The following is a 21,571-nucleotide window of genomic DNA, read 5'->3' as shown; positions in this document are numbered from 1 at the left end:
ATCGTTTTTAAGAAGATTTATTTTCATGGAATTAGTAATGATTCACTATCCCTCATGTTACACAGCAGGACAGAAAGACACTAGGCTCCTGCTTCATTTGAATGTGCGTGTATGTATATGCATGTGCGATTGGAGAGGTTAAGAAAAGTTTTCTGTTAGATTCTCTTTAGCATCCCAGACCTCATAATGACATACAGAGAAAAGAACCGACCACTGGAAACAGGCCAAGATATATTACACAGATAAAAATGCAAGAAAGCTGGTGGCCATGAACTGTTAGCTTTCACTGTGCACATAAGACATAAGGGATATCACTGCCTGACTGCTCTCTAGTCAGAAACCACAATCACAAATCTCCCTCTTGTGTGAAATGAGCTCTGTAAAGCACAGAGCGCTGTCCTGGACTCACACGCTCCTTTGTGTTCCTAAATGATGGTCTCTTTGGGTCCTATTAAATTTCTCCTTGGGTCAGTAATATCTCCATAAAGGAAACTCCAGTGTCTGTGGTACATTATGTAACATTTGTGTTGGCCAAGAGCAGATATGTTTCATATGGGTCCAGGCCACAACCCTGCCTGAGGGGAGGAATAACTGGCCAGAACAGAGATAATAGAATCACCCCTAGTTTTAATGGAGAAATGTGTCTGGATTACATCACATGCACATGCTTGATGTCCTCAAAATGTCTCACCAACTCAAACGCACAATGCACAAATCCACAGTTCTTTATTTTATTTTATTCCCATTGTTTTTTTCTTAATGTGTATTTTTTCCATGCCATGTGCTGTACTGTATAACATTCTGGTTAGCGTTTGTTCTACTGTTTACTCACCCTCAACTGCTTAACAGTCTCATTAGGTATTTCTTTGTACTTGTACATTTTATACTTTAAAAAAAAAGGACAATTGGAAGTCTAAAAATCAATTGACTGTTGAGTATTTAAAATGCTGTGGCAGCGGTGACATTATCACAATATTTTAATACTGAATTAATTTGAGCTTGTTTCTTTTACAATTATTCACATGCTGAATTTTGATTTGCCCTTTTCACTTGCATATATTTAATAATGTATAGTTAATTTAACAATGTGTGTTACCGACAATGTGTGTTGTCTTGTGTGCGTTATGTGCAGCCAACAAAAGGTTGCTTAGGGTCATGACGACTGACATTTTATGCTTCTTTTACACTTTTTTTGTTGCAATTTTAGATTGTACTGTATCACTATTATATCGAAATATTAATGTTTATTGTAATGTCTTCATCATTTTAGCTTACATACCCATTTATTTATGTTGTTTTGTTTGATTCTTCTGTTGTTTTGAAGGGTGGGGGGTGTTCATCGCTCAAATACAACTGCAGCAGATTTCAAACCTACCAGCAGGTGAGACAACACTTTACTGACTCTGTATTCTTCTCTTTTCTCTACCCTTTCAGTTGTCTCTTCTCTGAGTTACTATAAGATGTTAGAGTTCAAAGTGTTCAAAGAGCAGCTCTACTCTTTTATTCCCTGTTGGGCTAGTTTCTTGTTGCCGGTGGCTCTCCTTAATGTGAACTATGTCATTGCTGCAATGAGGAAAATGAAATATATCACAGCAGGACCACATCGTTTCTGTTGCTGATTATTTTTTACCTGCCTCTTCTGTTCCTTATTAGGCCCAGCTGTCTCTGTTGACACGGCTTTAGGGGCTAGAACAGACACACGCGCACACGAGTACACACAAGGTTCTGTGGAGCAAAGAGTAGTAATTTACCATGTTCTGGTCTAATCTGGCCTGTGCTGGTCCAGTATAGTCATTTCTAGTCTGGTTTGTTCATGTTTTGTCTTGTTTGGCATTCTCCAGCTTGTCTGTCATACTATGTTCTAACTGCTGTTTGCTTGAAGACTATAAAGGCAGATTCACACAGAATGCATTTTTGTGTTCCAATGAGCTTCTTTTTGTTTTTTCATATAATCATCTGCTGAACTGGCATCTTAGACCACTGAAGTGCAGTGGGCAGAGCTAAAGAATGAGAACATGCACAATACATTTTTGACCTTATCCCTCCCTGGATAACTTTTTATTCAGTATGTGTTAGTATTGTTTGCATTATATGCACTTATGCGCCAATTGCCAGCAAAAAATTTGATGGAGTTTCGACTCGTGACTGGGAACAAACAAACACACATGCATAATTCTGTTGCTGCTCCAGAAAAACAAACTGCCTCCACTTTTTAACACTGGGTTATTTGTAAAGCATAAACAGTTATCTTTGCCTCACAACCAGAAACACTGTTCTTTAGTGACACTGTTGATTTTGTGGTCTAAAAACTAAATTAAAGTGCTTATTAGAATCCTGAAGGAGTGTATTTGACACAGAAATACTAGAATAGTCATACTTCCAACTCAATTTTTTTTATTTTTTTATTTTTTGGCTTTTTGTATGTTAAGCATGAGAATCCAACTCTTTAACTGACTTACTGTAAATACCAGTAGTCTGTATGCATGAAATGTCATTAGAATACACCCCTCTGCATTTGGATGAAATTGTGTGGAATCTGGCAGTTATATTTTGGGTATTTTTGTGGCTTTATTGTAAAGGACAGTGTAGATCAGACAGGAAAGCATGGGTTGAAGAGAGTGAAATGGGATTGACAAAGGACCTCGAGCCAGGAATCAAACTCAGGTAACCAGATGAGCAGTTATATGTCGGAGCTCTGTCAATGCAATCTAGCGTTTGAACTGCCCATCTTAGAGATGTTTCACCCAAGAATGAAAATCTTAAGATCATTTATGCATCCTGTAACCTGTTTGAGATTTTCTTCTGTGAAATATGAAAGAAGATAGTTTGAAAAGTGTTCATCCAATTAAACAAAAAGTTGTGTTGAATGTTGTTTTGAACCCCAGATGGTCCTCAGAAGAAAAGTTATACAAGGTTGGTATGAAATTAGGGTTAGTAAATTAGGGTGAATTTCTCTTTAAGAAATGGCTTCAGTATGGTAAAGACAAGCATAAAGACAGTTTAAATTGTGACAGCCTGAAAACCTCACCAACCTGTTCTTAAAAAGCACTATCTACATATCATCTATAGTCTACCTCTCATCAATACCTCAAATACATCTTCAGAACACAGTTTAAGATATTTTATATTTAGTCCGAGAGCTTTCTGTCCCTCCATTAAAAATGCATGTACGGTATACTGTCCATGTCCAGAAGGACCAGAAAGGTAATAAAAACATCATTAAAGTAGTCCATATGTGACATCAGTGTTCGTTTAGCTATGGCAGTGACGTTGCTGACGTGTTATCTGGTGCGCCCGAGCTTCGTTTATAGTCTGAGGGAGACGCACGCTGTAAACAAAACAACCTTTGCAAACATGTCTAAGGATTTCGACACCGAGGAAGACTTGCATTTTTTTGCTCAGCCATATTTATTTGATCCCGAATACACGGGCACACAAGATAACACGTCAGCAGCGTCACTGCGGAGTCGTGAACACGGATTGAAAACAGACCCGGAAGAGAAGGCAATGCAGTCATATAAAAAATAAAGTTGTACTTTTTGTTATTTTTGGACCAAAATGTATTTTCGATGCTTCAAGAAATTCTAACTAACTAACTGATGTCACATATGGACTACTTTGATGATGTTTTTATTACCTTTCTGGACATGGACAGTATACCATACATACATTTTCAATGGAGGGACAGAAAGCTCTCGGACTAAAAATAAAATATATTAAACTCCGTTTCGAAGATGAACGGAGGTCTTATGGGTGTGGAACGACATGAGGTCATTAACGGCATAATTACAATTTTTGGTTGAACTAACCCTTTAAGATCCTTGAAAGTTTGTTTAAATCAGCAACTTGTTCTCTCTCTCTCTCTCTCTCTCTCTCTCTCTCTCTCTCTCTCTCTCTCTCTCTCTCTCTCTCTCTCTCTCTCTCTCTCTCTCTACCATGGAAATTGATTAGGTTTCTGTTGTTGTTGGTTTAACTTTGATTGAGAGCTGTAATTAATTAATCATTTTTTTATGTTGTTTTTATGTCATACATAAATGAGGGATTTGTGTTTTCCTTTCTAATGGAATTATAGCTGGGCCCATGAGGAACACTCATTCTGAGGCAGATTCACATCTGAACACTGATACTCAAAGCAAATAACAACAAGAGGAAGCAAGAGCGCGCAAGAGAGATTAGCCTCTTGTTTCCTGTGCAGGCTTAAAGAACCATCTTTAATGTGATGTCTGCAAATGGTAAATTGGTAGGAACATAATAAAGGTTATATTGATGAGAAGCAAACGAAGAAAGATACGCAAAGGCAGCAAGGCCAGTTGAATGGGGCATTGCAGACTTCGTTATCAAGCTGAAATTCTGATGCTACTGAAGTCTGATTGGTCCCTAGTGAGTTGAACTTTGACCCTAAGAACCTTCCTATATTGAAGTATATTGAAGTCTCCTCTATTGGTATTGTATTCACAGCATGGGCCATCAAGCGCCCCTCATTAAGACCTGCTTTTGTTTTAAGAGAATACTTCTGCTCATAAATCTATAAATTAGAGACGAACATTCCAGTCCACAATCAATACAATAAAACTAGCTAGCAAATTCCATTTAAGCTGGTGATCTGGCTGAATAAATGACAGCCCCGTCCAGATTCAGATTGCCGTTTCTTTCTATGGTTAATGAGGGGTTTCTGTACTCGTATCGAATAATTGGTCCAATGTCACATTTCTACCCTTTCTGTAAATGTGCTAAATTACTAGCAATTACTGCTAGCAAAAACTCAATAACCCCATTAAAGTTGCCTTGAGCTATTTTTTCATTATTGAGCATGTGTATGTGTGCAGGGTGCATGTTAGAGTGTCTTTTTGAGAGTGTGTGAGTGTTGTGAAAGCAGGCTGAGGAATGTCAGTAATTACAGCTGCTGTCTGGGTTACATACCAAGGAATGGTTAAGACATGTTTAAACACTGGATGATCATTTAGACTTGGGACTAAGCCATTACCAGCTTTTCCTCCAGGACATGATCATTAGAGGTGCATTTGCCCTGTTTCCAGGCACATGTATGTTCCATAGAGGTTTGAGTGACATCATCAGATCTTTACTTATACTCTGTAATGTGTGTCCAAACCTTTTTTCACCTGAGTAATAGGTTTCATATGTAATATGTTTTTCTGTAGTGCTGCTGTGAACTCTCAGACACAGGAAAAGATGGGCTGCTCTGAAAATTCCCCATGGCTGACCAAAGATTAGTGTTTTACGTCATTTGTCGTCACATATCTATATGGAAAGATAAATTATGATTGATAGAGATGGTATTTGATAGCTGAGAGTTATGAGTTGTGGTTTCAGGGATCTAAAATCCACTTACCTGAGCAAATTTCACTGCCTGGAGGCTGAACCTCAGCTCCAAGGCTAGAGGAGGCATTCAAACATTCAGCAAAGGTGTGTGTGTGTGTGTGTGTGTGTGTGTGTGTGTGTGTGTGTGTGTGTGTGTGTGTGTGTGTGTGTGTGTGTGTGTGTGGGTGGGTGGGTGGGTGGGTGTGGGTGGGTGGGTGTGGGTGGGTGGGTGGGGGTGGGTGTATAGGTGTGTGTTGGGAAGACATGTCAGAGTCCGTCCAGATTTATAAGTCTGTGAACTGCTTTTAATTATGTGACACACTCAGATTCCTTAGCAAGGCTAATTCTCTCTCTCACACACAATCACTCATAGACACATCGCAATGGAAACTGTGTGTTGTGGCTTTTAAGTGATCATAAAAAACGTCCCTCCCTCTTTTTGTGTCTCACTCAATTTGAGGTGTTGTGTTTAAAGTGAAACGGGTTTATTGTTTTTCAATTGACTGTGAACTCACTTCTCCTAAATATCAGTTACATTTACTGCAAACCTTTCTAGTAAAGAACACCCCTTATTGGCTATTTCTGACGGAGGATGTTGCATATCTCCCTGCAGTGTGTTTCTGGCAAAGAAACCCATCTCAGTGCTTAACTGCTTCTAGCAAAGTTCAGGATCCAAAGCCCTGTGCGTCACTTGTCTCTTTTCCTTAATGTCCCAGTCTTCTTAGTGTGGGGTGGGGAACCCTTTGATCAAATATTCTTTCAGGTAAGAGTGCAAAGAAGATACTCCAGTCAGATGGAGATCTATCAGGAGAAGAGACAGAGGTGTAGTATCAGCGATGGCATCATCGTCATAGGTGTGTTCAACTTCGACTGCGTCTGCCCTTACCGATTGGCGATATTTCTCGCTTGCATATGGTGGAGGGGTTAAAAATGTTACACTTTATGCTTCCCATAGTGATGCTCACATTATGTCCCAGTTAGTGCTGGGCCTGTGTTTTTTCTTCTGTTTGGTTTTGTTTGCAGGTGTGCTCAGGGCTCTACATAGTGCCCATTTTGGGCGCATTTACGCCTGAAAATTACGGTGTGCGGCTGTGAAAAAATATTTAGGTGCACCGGTGCGAGTGACCCGATCAAGTCTCATGAATGGATGTGTAATACAGTTGGAATAAAAACTACAATTCCCAATTAAAGTACATCAACACTGAGAAACTGTTAGGCTACGTTTCCTACTTTAAACTTCTAAATTCAAAAGCTTACATGTAAAACATTCATACAACATTATTTACACATGTAAATGTGTCTAAATCCCACTTCAGATAGAGTTTCTGTGCCACTTCTGCAGTGCAAAAATGAATCTTTTGATGCTTATCTCATTTGATTGGAAACAGTCTGATTGTGTCTAATTGTTCTAACTGAATTTATTACATTTTAAAAACAACTTTTCTATTTTAATTTAAGAAATTGACAGATGATGCATACATTTAATAAGATTAGAAAACATTGCTCTTATAATGGTAAAAACAATGCCCCTGGACATTAGTTTAAAGGGACACACATCATCCTGTAATGGGAAAGTTATTGGAATGCATTTGATGGATTAGAAAGTACTCCTAAATTGTTGACTGTGCTCCTAATTTTTTTTTATTAGGAGTTAGTGCTCCTCAAGATTTTTTTTAGCGTAGAGCCCTGGTGCTGTTTCAGTGGGGGTGTGGTTTTCCATCTAAAGCTTGTTTTTGGGGCTATAAGAACTACAGTGCTAATGATTGCTGGAGAGAGGCTCTGTTTTGACTGCGCTTGGCTAAGCGGCTGACATTCTGTTGTTTTCATTTGTTGTACTTATTTGTTTGCATTCATTCAGACCTTGCGCTTACTGCCCGCTTTCATGCACGCTTTCTCTACTGACTTCCACTAATACTGATTACTGATTGTCGGTTCTAACACTCACACTTTGACTAACATTACATTTGTAACAAAATGACATTAAGATTGAATGAAAAGAGTTTTTACAGTTTTTTTTCACACTGATTTGTGAGTATTAATGGAGCAGGAATTGTCATCAGTCTGATCAGTTGTGAAATGGCTGTCGTCATCAGAGCTCATGCAGCCGTTTATGCCAACTGAGTCTGCTCAAATCCTTCCCACAATACTTTAGAGGCATACGTCAGCTCCTCATCAAACCAGACTTTTCAACTGTCAGGCACTGCTCAAGATGCTCATTCTGTGCAGGGCCATATGAAGTCAAGCAGACCTAATGTCAAGCAGATAGCATTGCAGTGACATTCATTGAATTAGGGCTTTCTTCAATTCATCTCTTGCTCTGAGAGAAGAATATTACGAAGCTTATTTGAAGTCATTATTCTGTCTCTCAATAAATCTCTAAAGATGCTGAACATTAAGAAGGGTGTATAAGAGTGTGTGTGCATATGCATTGTAGCCATTCTTTAGGACCGTTTGAAGATTATTTGAACAGCTTCATCAGGAAAACATCAGGAGACGATTCAAGTTGAGATTAATGGCTTCACAGTGTGTGCATCAAGAATGCTGAGAGGAGGTCCTCCAAAAGATTTGTGTTTGTTAATTTGAAGTGTTTCAATCACTCTGATGTTTCTCTTTCTCCCACAGGTTTGAGAAGAGCACCCTGAACAATGTGAAATCCGGTAAGGATGTTAAGTAGTGCTCTAGTTCTGTTTTCAGCTCTTTAGTGAATGTACATCAAGTGAACTTTAGAAGAATTTCTTTGGATAAAAATGTAAAATTCTACATGAACAAATGTAAATGGGAGCACAGTGAAGGCTGAATTTTAGTCTTTCCTTGTGAGAATGAGTTAAAGTCTTACAGTGTCTCTAGTCTCTGTGAGAAGCAAATTGAGGTCTGTAATTGTAGTAGAGGAGCAGCTCTTGCTCAGTGAATCATTTCTGACTTTCATAGAAGGTGGAAGTTGAGTGTTAAACACTCCTTCGTTCCTTTATAACGAGTTGCTGCCTGTCAGGAGAGGGTATGCGCCAAGGCTGTGGTGTTTTCCGCTCTCTTGGCACTCGTAGAGGAGGAAAGGACAGTCTTACAGTCTGTGAGGTGCAGCGAGGCAGAGCAGGTTATCATCACTCACATTGATCCACATTAGAATTCAGCGCTAGCTCCAAAGCTTCCTGGCATGAGCAGAGGAGGAACGCATTTCCAAAACCTGATTTGGCCCTGTGCACGCTTTCTCTAAAGACTCTTCAATTCCATAAGGCTGCCGAGTTTTGAGAGCTGGATTGGAGCGGGCATATCTTTAGACACAGGCGTAGATTTAGCCTTGCAGTGCACACTAACAGTGTGTGTTAGTCCGACATCCCAGCTGGGTGTTTTCATATTTTACCTCTCGAGGTTTGTGAAGCAACACACAAGATTGCTGGATTAGGAAGGCAAATCTACAAAGGGCATTGCGAAGCTTTGAACACAGATTTAGCATATTGAGACTGAACCCTCAGAGCCAGCATCAGCAAATGTGATTAACACCCGTAATTAAAACCGTATTTTTACTCTCTTTTTAACTGTCTGCTCCCAAAGCATTAAATAAACAGAACATCATCTTGTGTAACTCTGAATAACTGAATATTGAACAAATATGCATAAGCGATTTGTGCATGCAGGCGGTTTTTGAATAATAATAATACCTTTAAGTAATAATGGAGTCATCAATTGTCATGAGGAAACTGACTCCAGTTTTAGCACATTTTCTGGGATCACAGCTTTACAAATCTTACAAATTGTTCTAGATTCATCAAAATTAGTGGTATGCTCATGTGATATTGTATTTCTTTATCATAATGAAAGATAATAAGCATGCGTTTTTAAGTCATGTCACTCTCAACTTGAGCACACATCCGACACATGCGCACAGAGAGCTGGATGTCGGTGCGTCCGTGAATAGGCTATCAAGTTAGACTAGAATAGGCTTGAATAGGTTATTAAGCTATATATATATATATATATATATATATATATATATATATATATATATATATATATATATATATATATATATATATATATATATATATATATATATATATATATATATTTATTATTATTTTGTGATTTATAACAGTACGTACTGTATATTACACTGCTTTCACACATATCTAATATACACATGGGATTTCTGTACTTGCTGGATACGTGTACAGACATAGCCAACTGTTTTTATGTCAGAAATGGATTCTTATTAAAGCTACTGAAGTACATTCAGTCAAGAGCAGTGAGTAATTTTCTTTTTATCATTTGTTGTTTGATTAATTTTAACAGCATATTATATATATATATATATATATATATATATATATATATATATATATATATATTTTATAAATAATAATTTTATTTTTATCATTTGTTGTTTGATTCATTAATCAAAATTAATCAAACAACAAATGATAAAAAGAAAACAACTAAGAATTAATAAGAATCCATTTCTGACCTGAATGCTACTGTTAAATCCCCTGGCTAGGAGATAAACATGGTGGATTTTGTACAGCTCTCTGTGTCCATCAGCATCTGTGGACAGGGCCTGTAAAATGTGATGTCACATTGTCCAGAATCTGCAAACGGCTTGTTCTGAGACACTGCTTATTATTAATGGGAATTTAAAAAAGGAGTGGGTTATTTACATTTATACGGTGATTGTGTACACACTGCCAACTCACATTTATGTTCGAATTTTGCATAATAGGTGTCCTTTAAGTAAAAATATATTTAAAAAAATGTTTAGGCTATAACTATAAATTTATTTATTTTTAAATACGTCTACCGAAAAAAAAGAAAACTTATACTCAATGATATGCTTTTCTGGTCACATTTCATCTTAGTAAACTTACTATAGTGAGTAAATCAATCTTCCAAACTACCTTTTCGCCTTACTCTGCATCACTACTGTAACCCTGTAATTATAATATTTATTTTAGACTTGTTGGGTGGATTTAGCAGGTAACTCATATAAATAGCCTTTTAGCCAAGTTGTAATAGTTTTCCTTACTTGTTATAAATGTAAATCGGTATGTCTAATGCCCTTTTTTTTAAACCATGTATATCCATCTTTATTTCTTTTTACTGAGTGGGGGAGTTTTGCTGTTGTTAGTAACATTTACTCTCTTAAGATGATCACCTGTAAACATGGGCACAATAGTGCGCTGAAAGCTATTAGATTCATCAGCACAGAATAGCAGGAGCCAAAGCACAACTCACGTAATCACGAAAGCAGTGCTCCTCTGCAAGTAACTTAGTAGATTTATGCTTACCACTAAAGAGACAAAAGTATGCATAAGGCTTTAGGCTTTAGTTTAGCTATGAAAAAGAAAAAAAAAACGTTTACAGAAATAAAAAAAACTATCCTGTTCTGGTCACATATGCTTTATTAACACTTAAGTAATAATATAAAAATAATTTCAAGATCAGTTAAAATGGTCTTCATGAACTCTAAATGTGTGAAAGGTATGTAATCAATATACATAATAATCACATTTAGGTAAACATTCTGCTTTGCAATTAGTTAAGTAAAAAATTATCAAAACAAGTTCAAGGTCAAACAACTAACAAACATCAAAAACTGTATATAAAAAAGAAAAAAATGTGCTCCATATCTCCATTAACAGAGTATTTTGTTGTTTAACAGTGTCAGGAGATAATCTTATTGAATGTGTTAAGAAGAAGGACCACCAGAAGGTAAGAGCATCATTTGAATACATTAAGCACATAAATACGATGACCTCACCCTTTCACCTTCTCAGATTTCAGTGTTGAAATGACTCGCAATAACTTTTGCATGTTATTTGAGTATGTAGCTCGAATGTTGTGTTTTACAGTCATTTAATATGCAAGAAAGCAATCCATGTGCTTTTAGTTAAATGTTCACTTGGCCTAAAGGATATTCTGTCATTTCTGACGCAGAACTGACCTCACCATTAAATGTCAAGCATCTTGCAGAGCGGAGGCGGAACCAGATAAATGATCCTGCATATTCTCTTGACCTTTCACTTGTTCTTAGTTTCTATGGTGACCAAACAGGCTTTCCCTAGAATGATAATCTCTCACATCCAGCCCCAAACTGTTCCCACTTGTGATACCTCGGTACAGAAAAGAGAAGGGACAATTCAAATATTAATGAGGATGTTTGGCATGTTGCAATAGGCAGTGATGCACTCAGCAGCATTTTGTATTAGGCCGTGGATTGTACGGAATTGTAATTATTTTGCACACACTCCATTACAAACCGCAACTTTATTTAATTTAAAAAACTTATTTTGTTGATTTAAATGCATAGTTTACATTTCAAAAGCATTTCTAAATTCATATTTACAAAAAGCAAAAATCCAAGTCAAAATAACGAAGTAGTCAAAAATCTCTCTCTCTCTCTCTCTCTCTCTCTCTCTCTCTCTCTCTCTCTCTCTCTCTCTCTCTCTCTCTCTCTCTCTCTCTCTATCTCTCTCTATCTCTCTCTATCTCTCTCTATCTCTCTCTCTCTCTCTATCTCTCTCTATCTCTCTCTATCTCTCTCTCTCTCTCTCTCTCTCTCTCTCTCTCACTCAATTCAATTCAATTGTGCTTTATTGGCATGACATACATGGGTACATATTGTGTTTCTTGCACTCACTCACTCACTCACTCACTCACTCACTCACTCACTCACTCACTCACTCACTCACTCACTCACTCACTCACTCACTCACTCACTCACTCACTCACTCACTCACTCACTCACTCACTCACGCACACACACACATGTCTGTAGTTACCAGATTGTAGATTGCAGATATTTTACTGTCTGGTGTGTGTAGCTGGTGTCTCCACTTTCCTCTCAGAGCATTCATCATCAGGAATCTCCTCCAAATGAGGCTGAAAACTGGCGAATAAATAACCTCTGATGATACTAGTCTGTCAAGACTCACTGGACTGATGATAATGCCAGTATTTTATGCCCAAACTCTCTGTGGTGTATAAAAGAGTCCTGGCAAGTTTCTGACAGATTTTGGGCTTTATCGCACCAAAGGGTCTTTTGAACCTATTCAGACGGTCACTGGCACATTTGCTATCAGCCTTCAGCCAAACTTTTGCTTTTCTCCTTAAGCACAGCTGAGCCCATCACTAGATTCTGTTTGAATTACTGTGCGGAAACTTTGCAATAATTATTGAGCCTCAGTGATCAGAATACCATGTGGCTTATCATACTGATGCTGTCTTTGGATTGCCATTGTTTGGGATGTGGTTTTCTCTGTGTTTGTTTGTTTAACTGGCAGCTTTTTCTCTGCAGTTGAAGGAGCTACATAAGATGGGGGCAGACCTCTGCGTGCTGGACCCTGTGGGCCGCACCCTACTGCACTATGCTGTGGAAGTGGGCAGCAAGGAGATTGTCAGATACATCATTGATAATGGTAAATGATCACATAACACATGTCTGTAACATCTCTCAATTGCTGCTGGCATAAGCGGAATGTCTTTGTCTCTGCAGATATTATGCCTTTTGTTCTTTCTGTTGAATGATCAATGTAAAATTATGTGGAGTAGATCTTTGAAAGAGTAAAGTGGCATTGTCAGCAGTCTCGCTCTCTTCATTAGCATGACTGTTATAAGCATGCTTCTCCTATGTTTCTAAGATATTTTTTAGCGGTAGTTTATTAGGAAGTGATGATTATGTTCTCTTTGACTAACTGGATGGAAACTGTGCTTTATTTGCAAATGTTTAAAGTGATATTGCAATTTTGCGCATAAGCTACATTCGCAACTTTGGATGGAAACAGAGCTACTGTGAATGGATAACAGATCTAGCAGCAGTTGCAGCTGTGCTATCATCTTTAAATATAAAAGGCATTTTCTCAGTATCACTAAATTCAATGAATGATGGAATCAGTGTTGTTTCTCTTACATTATGGTGTTTACTGTACAGGACAGATAAAGAGGAGGTGTTTCTCATCCTCTGTTTGCTGTAGATCACAGTGTCTACAGATCCTCTGCTCTCTATGTCCATGTTTCTGTACGCCTTCGTCTTATTATTTCACTTAATCTTTATTTGGGGAGGAATTGTCTTTCTTTAAATTGTTTAATTAGTAAATGATTAGCCAATTTTGTGATTTATATTTAGGGTTGAACAACAGTAAAGTTTATTTTGGAGGTCAAATGTTTAACTTTAATAATAATAATTTTGTGTTTTAGCTGTAGTCTATCAGGAGTTAAGTTTATTGGACTAGTTTAAGAGTGTAAGTGTGTTTAGAGAATGAGATTCTGGTGTGGTTTCATCGGCAGCGAGGGCTTTATACTAGACTAAATCAGGATCAGACTGATGGAGCTGATGCCAGAATTGAACACATTTCTTCTGAACCTCAATGTTTTGCGGGTACAAGGCAAGGTCTGCAGGCATCATTGGAAGTGCTTCTGTGGACCCCTAAAATGTTTTTAGCAATTTATAAACATAGTTTTTCTGCTTAAGTTGTTCCCCAATTTAAAAGTTTTTGTACTGATCCCCAAATTTTACATCCATATGAAATCATTAGTTTTATAATTGAATTATATAATTTTATTCACATTTGAATTTTTATTTATTTTAATTGACTGATTTTGAGCGAAAAGAATCAGAGGGCTTTTTGTGCTATAAAGTCACAAAAAAAAATTCACAGCTAGAATGAAGCCTCTCAAAGTGCTGATGTTGATGCCCAGATCTGTAGGATCAGTCCTTTATGAGTGAACTGGTGTTTCTTTCTCTGAGATCTGGCTTTCTGAATCTTTTTTTGTTTTGTCTCAAAATGTACACCAGCAAAGTTTTTCTAAAGCACGTTTATAAAGCTACTTAATTGTCCTAATTAGACTAATACATAATCCTGGGTTAATCTAAGCCCTGTCTATAAAACCAGGCCCTAAATGTGAAAAGTAGTAATAATATAAAAATTAAAACTTTGACACAAATTATCTTATTGATTAGCTTAAATCAAAATGCAAAATAGCCACCTTTGTCTTTGTCCAGACCTCTAGATCAACAGTCTGAACGCAAACTCATTCAGGTGTCCAAACTTCTGACTGGTATTGTTTGCTACGTTGTGTGCAGTCGCTGTTATGCGTGTTATCTGTGGTGCGTGTGGCGGGCTGATGTGTGATGCAGGTCATCTCTCTCTCCCACGCAAGCTTTTTACAGCTTTTCATTAAGCAACACACCATCACCTCAGGGCACATGCTTTAGTGTGGTTGCAAGGTTTGATTTTATTTTTTTCTCCCTCTTTCTCCACAGCACCCACCGATATTCTGGATGTAACGGAGAGAGAAAAGTGAGGCCTGTTTTGTTATTCTATAATGCCATTTGTTATTTTTTAACTGTTGACAGGAAAGTTTCAGGCTTTTGTTTTATAAAAGTGTAATCAGGCCTGGCTCACTTAAAAGGCCAAGCTTTTTCGGGAGTTATCTTGAGAATCATTTTGAACAACCTGTTTATTCTTGTTTTTCTGCCTCCTTCTCTTTCTGCCTTTTCTTTTGTCTTTCTCTCGTTTTCTCTTTGTCTGTCTGTCTCTTCCCTTTTTATTCAGCGGAGAGACGGTGTTGCACAAAGCGGCTTCGTTGTGTCATAGGACAATCTGTCATTATCTAGTGGAGGCTGGAGCATCTCTCATGAAGACAGACTTACAGGTGAGATGGACAGTTCGTGCTTGATGCTCGATTAGTTAAATGGTTAGTTCACCATTTAATTTGAAATTAAAATTCTGCCATCATTTACTCGTCTTTACTAGATGTCATTCCAAACCCATGATGAGACTTGGTTAATGGCTAATCTTCATAACATATCATATAAAGCAATCATATCTTCACAAGACTTGGATTAAACTGCTCAATTCATATGGTTTTAGTTAAGTTTTAGTTAGCTGAACTTTCACCGGAGGGACAGAAATCTCTCAGGTTTCATTAAAAATATCTTAATTTGTGCTTAAAAGATTAACCAGAGTTTTATGGGTTTGGAACAACAGAAGGGTGTGTAAATGATTTTAGGGGTCTACTCACAAGCACAGAATGAAGTCTCATGACCTGGCCTGATGCTGTACTTGACAAAAATGGAATGGAAAGTAATATCATAGCTTTGGAGTACATGTATTGACATCCTGTCAGAAGTTTGTGTTTGATATAGGAATTTAGGAAGGAATAATTTTGGTGAGCTCTGAATACGGATTCATGCCAAGCCGATTCACTGTAGACGTTTGTGGCTTTTGGATCAGTCTCATTTTGGTTGAAGCCTCCAGCTGGTCTCTATCCCTGAACGTCTCTGTACTTAACTGTTCTGTTAGTCAGTGCTGACTAAGACCTCTACATGAAACAAGGAGCCATTCTTTCTACCCCCCAACCCCCCCCCCCCCCCCCCCCCCCCAGCAGCCCACCCTCTCCCCCGCTCACCTCCACAGAGCCAGCCAAGAGACTCAAGCTCTCCTGCAGCATTTCTGATTGGTGTACCGCAAAATTACACACAGCTGTAGACACACTAGACTCTAATTACTGCCTCTCTTCTTTTCAGAAGAAACATCAATTTAAAAACGACTTATTTGAAGAGATCTGTGAGGGAATGATTTTCCACAAAGCACAAAAATCTCATTTGTGGTTAGAAATCTCAGCAGTACTATCCATTGCTCTTGCTCGCTCTCTTTTCCCCCCTGTAGTTTTGTACCTTTACACCACTGGGCCTTACTGTAAGAGTCTTCTCTAAAGCTCACAGCAGTCTAACGGATCTTTCCCAGCTCCCATCTGATAAATGTGCGAGACGGCACTGATTGAGTCTCCCGGGTGCAGATGGACTCTAGTCTGTCTGACAGCCTTCATGTGATACATATCTATGTAATTATCAGTAACTCATGTGCTGTTGAGGGAGATGAAATGTGTAAAGTCACCAGTCTGACACGGTCTGAGAAGTTTTTTCTCTTCAGAGGATATCATCTACCCTCTTCAGGGAGGCTGTGCTCCTGACAGACTCAAACTGAACAAGACCTGATTTAGTGGTGCCATTTTTCCTGGACTGTGGTCGGTTGCGTTTAAGAGCTCCATCAGCACTTTTCTCCTCCGCTTTCCCTCTGTTTCCATCAAATCTAAGGATCCTGCACTCTTGGTTTCATTCAATCCAGAAAACATCATATCCAGGATAGAGTGACTCATCGTTCATTTCCCTGTGATAAAGCGCAACTCTCCTTGCTTTCTTTTCTCTGTTTCTCTTACTGTCTATCCATATGTCTTTGTCTTTATATAATAAGCGTCCCCATTATCCTTCCCATCATTTTTTTCCTCTCCATTTTGTGACTTGTATGAGGATGAATGCTGGTTTTTAAAAGCACTATAAAAGTATGATTATATTTCTGTTCGGCATGCCCTGCAGGGATCAGTCTCTCAACCACAAAGCTTTTTTTTTCTTCCTGTGTAACTTGTCTCTTTTAGTTCATCATGGCTAATATTCACCATTGTGCTTGCTACAGGACTCTGTAGCTTTTGACAGCTTTTCCAGAACTGGCTTTGTCTGCATCTGAAAGGCTAAAAATGGAGGGATGCAGCACCGCACTGGAAGTTGCGTAGTATGAAAGGGTGCTGGTGGCCGTTCGTACTGTATACTCCCGAACAATAGCAGCTTCATCTGTGCAACAACAATGAAAGCGCCTGGCGGGCAGTTTGAGTGCTCAGAGCTCTGTCAGGAACAGTCCAGGCCTTTCTCTCAGACTGTGCACCAGGCCTGCCTGCAATTAACAACAATTACTGTTGAGCAATGCTGGCACCAGCAACATGGAAAAAGAGAGGCATTTTCTGAGAGAACATGTTTAACATTAGAGGCTCAGTGTAATCTTTGATTTCCCTTCTTCATTGTTCATGAAAAATCTGTCTGAAAGGAACTGTCGCTAATTGAGGCCTGGAGCAACCATAGATATCCTCTCTGTATTTTGCTTCAGTTCACCAAGCTTGTTCTTGTACTTCAACTTGTGTTTTTTATTGTAATTGGAGTACCAATGGAACAGAGAGCAGTTTAATTATAAATTGTCAACAACAACTCCAGAATTTGTTATGTTTGGACTTAACATGTCTCTTCATTTCCAGGGCGACACTCCAAAGCATCGTGCCGAGAAGGCGAATGATGCAGAACTTGCAGCGTATCTCGAGAACCGCCAGCACTACCAAATGATCCAGCGTGAAGACCAGGAGACTGCAGTTTGACTTTTGACCTCTCATCCTTCCCTTCAGCCAGTGTCCTCCTTTTGTGCCAAAACAACAGTAACCAAAAAATGTATCGTTATACCCATCGCAGGCTTTCTGGACTGTATGTAGGAGGGGGATGGATACATTCCCAGGAAGGGGAGACGGTCGCACACTTAATTGTCTCTGAAGAGGTCCCTCGCTTTTATCATCATTCTCTGAATGAACTGTTCAACTTAATGTATTTTTTTTATTGCACTGCCAAAACATCTTAGAATCTCTCAATGTATGAGACAGAAATGCTGAATTCTCTGCATGTTAATGCACTCATCAAGTTTGCTTTTCTAGTTTGACAGTGCTGAATGTTAGATGAATACAATGAGGATTTTGAAGATGCATGGGCTGTGTCTGTCTCCAGAGTCATCACTGTCTGTAAATGCACCCGGAGGATTCACCATAGCCCTGACTTTACTGCTACAGGCTCGGTATTGCTCTGTTACAGCTGAGCTTTAGGCTGGTTAGTGGCCCAGAACATGAACCGGAACTTGAAGCATTTCAATTAGCTGACTTATTTCCTAACAACAGTAGAGCCATTAAATAATGATGTTTATATGTAATCTAACTTTCTAGATTCCTCTGCACTGAAAGAGTTCAGGATGGTTCAAAGACAGGAATCTTTCCTAGGGCCTTGGTTTTGAAGTATCAGAACGACTTAGATATTTTTCAGGTTTGTTTATTGAAAGGATTTTGCATTTTCATAGATTTCTGTGCTGTTTCTAATAAGAACATTCGGTACTGTAAATTTATGCGAGTAGCTTTCTGTTTAAGAGGCATTTGCACTGTAGCTTGGATTGTTTTCTTTATTATATAATATGGATTTATAATTGATGTACTAAATATAGCTTCTTTCCTACAATATTTTTAAGTAAATAGATGTTTATATAATTTGTAGCTATAAAAATATATATGTGCTGTCATGTTTGTATTATAAAACTCTGTAAATTAGATTTGGTTTATTGGAGATGAGAACAGATCTCTCTTTCAGCATTTTTCTTAAGTCTTTGTGATAAACCAACACACTCTTTAAGAGTTTGTTTGTTGTTTTGTTGTGTTTTTTTTAGTGCTGATGTCTTAATGCAGATTCAAGATTTTAGGATGCTATTTATTTTCCTAAAAAGATATATATCGAAAATAATTTGAAACCATACATATTTAATACTATTAGTCATTTCTAATGTATTTCAGTAATTTACATCACAGAATGAAATCTTCTCTGTCCAGATGTTGCTACTTCATTAATGATATGACCCACTGGTTTCCAAGTTCTTTACAATAAATGTCATTATACAGTGTGTATGCATATTCACAATGTATATAGGTAACGCATTGTATTTAGGTAAACACATTAGCATCTTTAATGCTTTTCTTTAGCGGATCAGTTCTACTCTTTCTTTGGAAAGACATTGAAAATTCTGAGTGTTTAAACAGCCATCCATCCAACCCTTTTACCCTGACAGCTATTTGACAGGAGCCTTGAAGAATGACATCATATGCCATAAACGCTAAACTCTCTGAACTCTCTGAACTCTTACAATAAATATGGGATATATCTTAATGATCGATTTAAAATTCTGAAAGTTTTTTTTTGTTGCACTTTTTATAGTGTGGAAAATATGGGTTTGTTGTCCATGATACATATTTTTTTTAAAATCCTTTATAATGTTCATCTAAAAGCTCAGTGTAAAGGCTGGTCAGGTGATGTGTATAGGATAAGATAGCTGCTGCTAAATAGCTCCTGTAATGCAAAAGCCGTTTTATATAGTTCAGACGGAGGTTAACAGATGCATTCTGGGAGAGAGCGAAGCTAGCAGGCTGGCTGAAACTGTAAATGCTCTTCAAGCCAACAGTGCTTTCTGCTCAATCATGCCAACTTCATTCCTTTACCAAAGAATTTTGATAATTTATTTTCTCTATATGAGATAAACAGCCTTCAGGATCCTCTCACGCTCACAGAGTTTGGAGGGATTAAGGGACAGTTTTGCGAGTTTCAATTTCTTCATAATTAACTAGAGTTTGTCAGACTAATAGGCAGGACAGATGGCATAGATTTTCCCCAAATGTTTAAATTTATTTTTAAACAGCCTTTTTCTTATGTACTGTAATAGTTGTAACAAATTATGTTGTCACAAAAATCATAGAAAGCAGTTGCATTAAGCCTATGATATATAAAAAAAAATCAAACTTTATTTCTCATTTAAAATATGCTAGAGCCTCGCCTTGTAATTGATTTGAATTTTATTTGACATAGACATTTTATTGACATACAGTTCTTAGAAATGCAGCACCATTCAGTTTCTTAGGTGATTTAAAAGTTTGCATGTCCACATTTCTGTACCTGATTATTAGCCACATATATATTTTGACTGGCATTGTGATGTTCTACTGCATGAATTCAGTCCACAACTATTAACTCAGTTAAGTGGATATTTTGACGGCCAGTTTTTAAGTTCTATAGACTGTATTTAGCATATCATTCTAATACCTCTAAGGGCTAGTGAGTCTATGTCCCTGCATAATACCACTGTTACAGTTATTTAGTCTTTTGTTGAGATTTTATTACCCAGACTTTAATGATATGGTTCTTTTGTTTTGTTGTTGATTAATCTAGTGGCATGTTTAGAGGAGACTGTAAGTGATTCTGCAGCATCATATTACACTTGATCTCCTCTGCTGTGATTTTTGTCCAACCAACAGATTATGGTTCTGTACAATACTTCATTATAAAAAATAAATACTTGCATGTCTTCTCAAGCAGCTATTTAGGGCTAGACCTTACATGTCTTATTAGCACCATGTTTTTAATCCATAGCTCATTTTAGCTTCTCTTATCATCAATACACTGTCAGCAGCCATTAATTACATCCGTCTAAGATCCTATTTTACATAGTAGATACACTATTGAAGTATATACCATTTTCAATATTTCATCGACAACATTATCAATAAACTCCCTGTTATACTGTATTCTGCATTATTACTTAAGAGATTATATTTTCCATTATTTTATGAAAATGTCTTTACTTTTACTTTCAAAGGGCAAAGCAATGTATTATGTATGTATATTGAATTTCTGAATGTGTTTAGTTGCTGTCTATTTTCTCACTCAATTAAGCTCCTAAAGCCTTTAGCTGTCGAGATGCATGAAAGCAGTAAGAAGAGGAAGGACTGTCTCTTTCATTGATTTCCAGGGAAGATGATCTGACATTGACACAAATTTGTGTCTAGGTTTGTTTTTCTGTTTGTTTTTTTGTTTCGGTGCAATTTAAGGCTAGCATTTTTTTAGATGGTTTTATAATGTAAAATAAAAAAAAAAACAGAAAGCATAGGTTCCAGTGCAATACAGGATTTGTGGATTTAAGAAATGTTTTATGAATTTTCTGTTCTGTAACTATATGTAGTCAATATTTATCTTCAATTAACTTGTGTTACTGTCTGGTTATTAACATAATAAAGCATACTGAATATTTCATACTGAAACGCAAGGCCATTTGTTGCTTATAACACAATCTTAAGAGACTGGACCTTGAATAGTCTTTCTGTCCTTGTTTTTATGTAAAGAGTCTTTTTAATGCAATAGAATTGTGGCACGTTCTACAGAATAAAAATGAAATCTAATCCACCAGTTGAACAAAGGGCCCTCTTTAGAGTAAACATCCCTTCATACACCCTGCTGTTAAATTCAAACTGTTCACACACATGCAATGGTAAAATCAATCAGATGGGCCTACATGATATCTGGACATCTGACCTAGGCTACGTCTAAATAAGAATATCCGATTCCCCTTTGAATTCCAAGCTACCACAAGGCAATGGACATCAATGGTGACGTTTGCCCACAAAGATAGTTTTGTAAATTTGAATTATGAGCAGATGTTCCTGTATGCATGTTTTTTTTATTGAAGTGAAAACCTTATAAAGGCACAGAATATTCAGGAGTCACAGTTCTGCAACCTCTGCCCTGTGAGTTGCATAAATAAAACAGCTTCACTACTGAAAGTTACATTATGTTTCTAAGCAATGAGGT

At 37.6% G+C, this 21,571-nt stretch overlaps 1 protein-coding gene across 18 annotated transcripts in view; it reads left to right on the top strand.

Annotated features, from left to right (window-relative positions):
* The window catches only part of dgkza (diacylglycerol kinase, zeta a), a 123,734-nt gene extending 102,710 nt beyond the window's left edge, over nucleotides 1–21,024 (top strand). For 16 of the 18 annotated variants that reach the window (XM_067439227.1, XM_067439248.1, XM_067439138.1 and 13 more), the window contains 7 exons: nucleotides 1,325–1,381; nucleotides 7,942–7,976; nucleotides 10,970–11,019; nucleotides 12,605–12,725; nucleotides 14,570–14,606; nucleotides 14,862–14,961; nucleotides 17,392–21,024. In XM_067439227.1, the coding sequence (XP_067295328.1) occupies nucleotides 1,325–1,381; nucleotides 7,942–7,976; nucleotides 10,970–11,019; nucleotides 12,605–12,725; nucleotides 14,570–14,606; nucleotides 14,862–14,961; nucleotides 17,392–17,508 (517 nt within the window). In that variant the 3' untranslated portion in view covers nucleotides 17,509–21,024. Of the gene's footprint in view, nucleotides 1–1,324; nucleotides 1,382–7,941; nucleotides 7,977–10,969; nucleotides 11,020–12,604; nucleotides 12,726–14,569; nucleotides 14,607–14,861; nucleotides 14,962–17,391 lie in introns of those variants that run through there. The other 2 variants (XM_067439174.1, XR_010904414.1) reach the window with 2 other exon arrangements.
* Nucleotides 21,025–21,571: the final 547 nt, after the last annotated feature.

This window comes from Pseudorasbora parva, chromosome 1, assembly GCF_024679245.1.
Source record: "Pseudorasbora parva isolate DD20220531a chromosome 1, ASM2467924v1, whole genome shotgun sequence".
NCBI classification, from domain to species: domain Eukaryota; kingdom Metazoa; phylum Chordata; class Actinopteri; order Cypriniformes; family Gobionidae; genus Pseudorasbora; species Pseudorasbora parva.
Note: the sequence above shows the minus strand (reverse complement) of the source record. Positions and strands in the feature narration are given on the sequence as shown.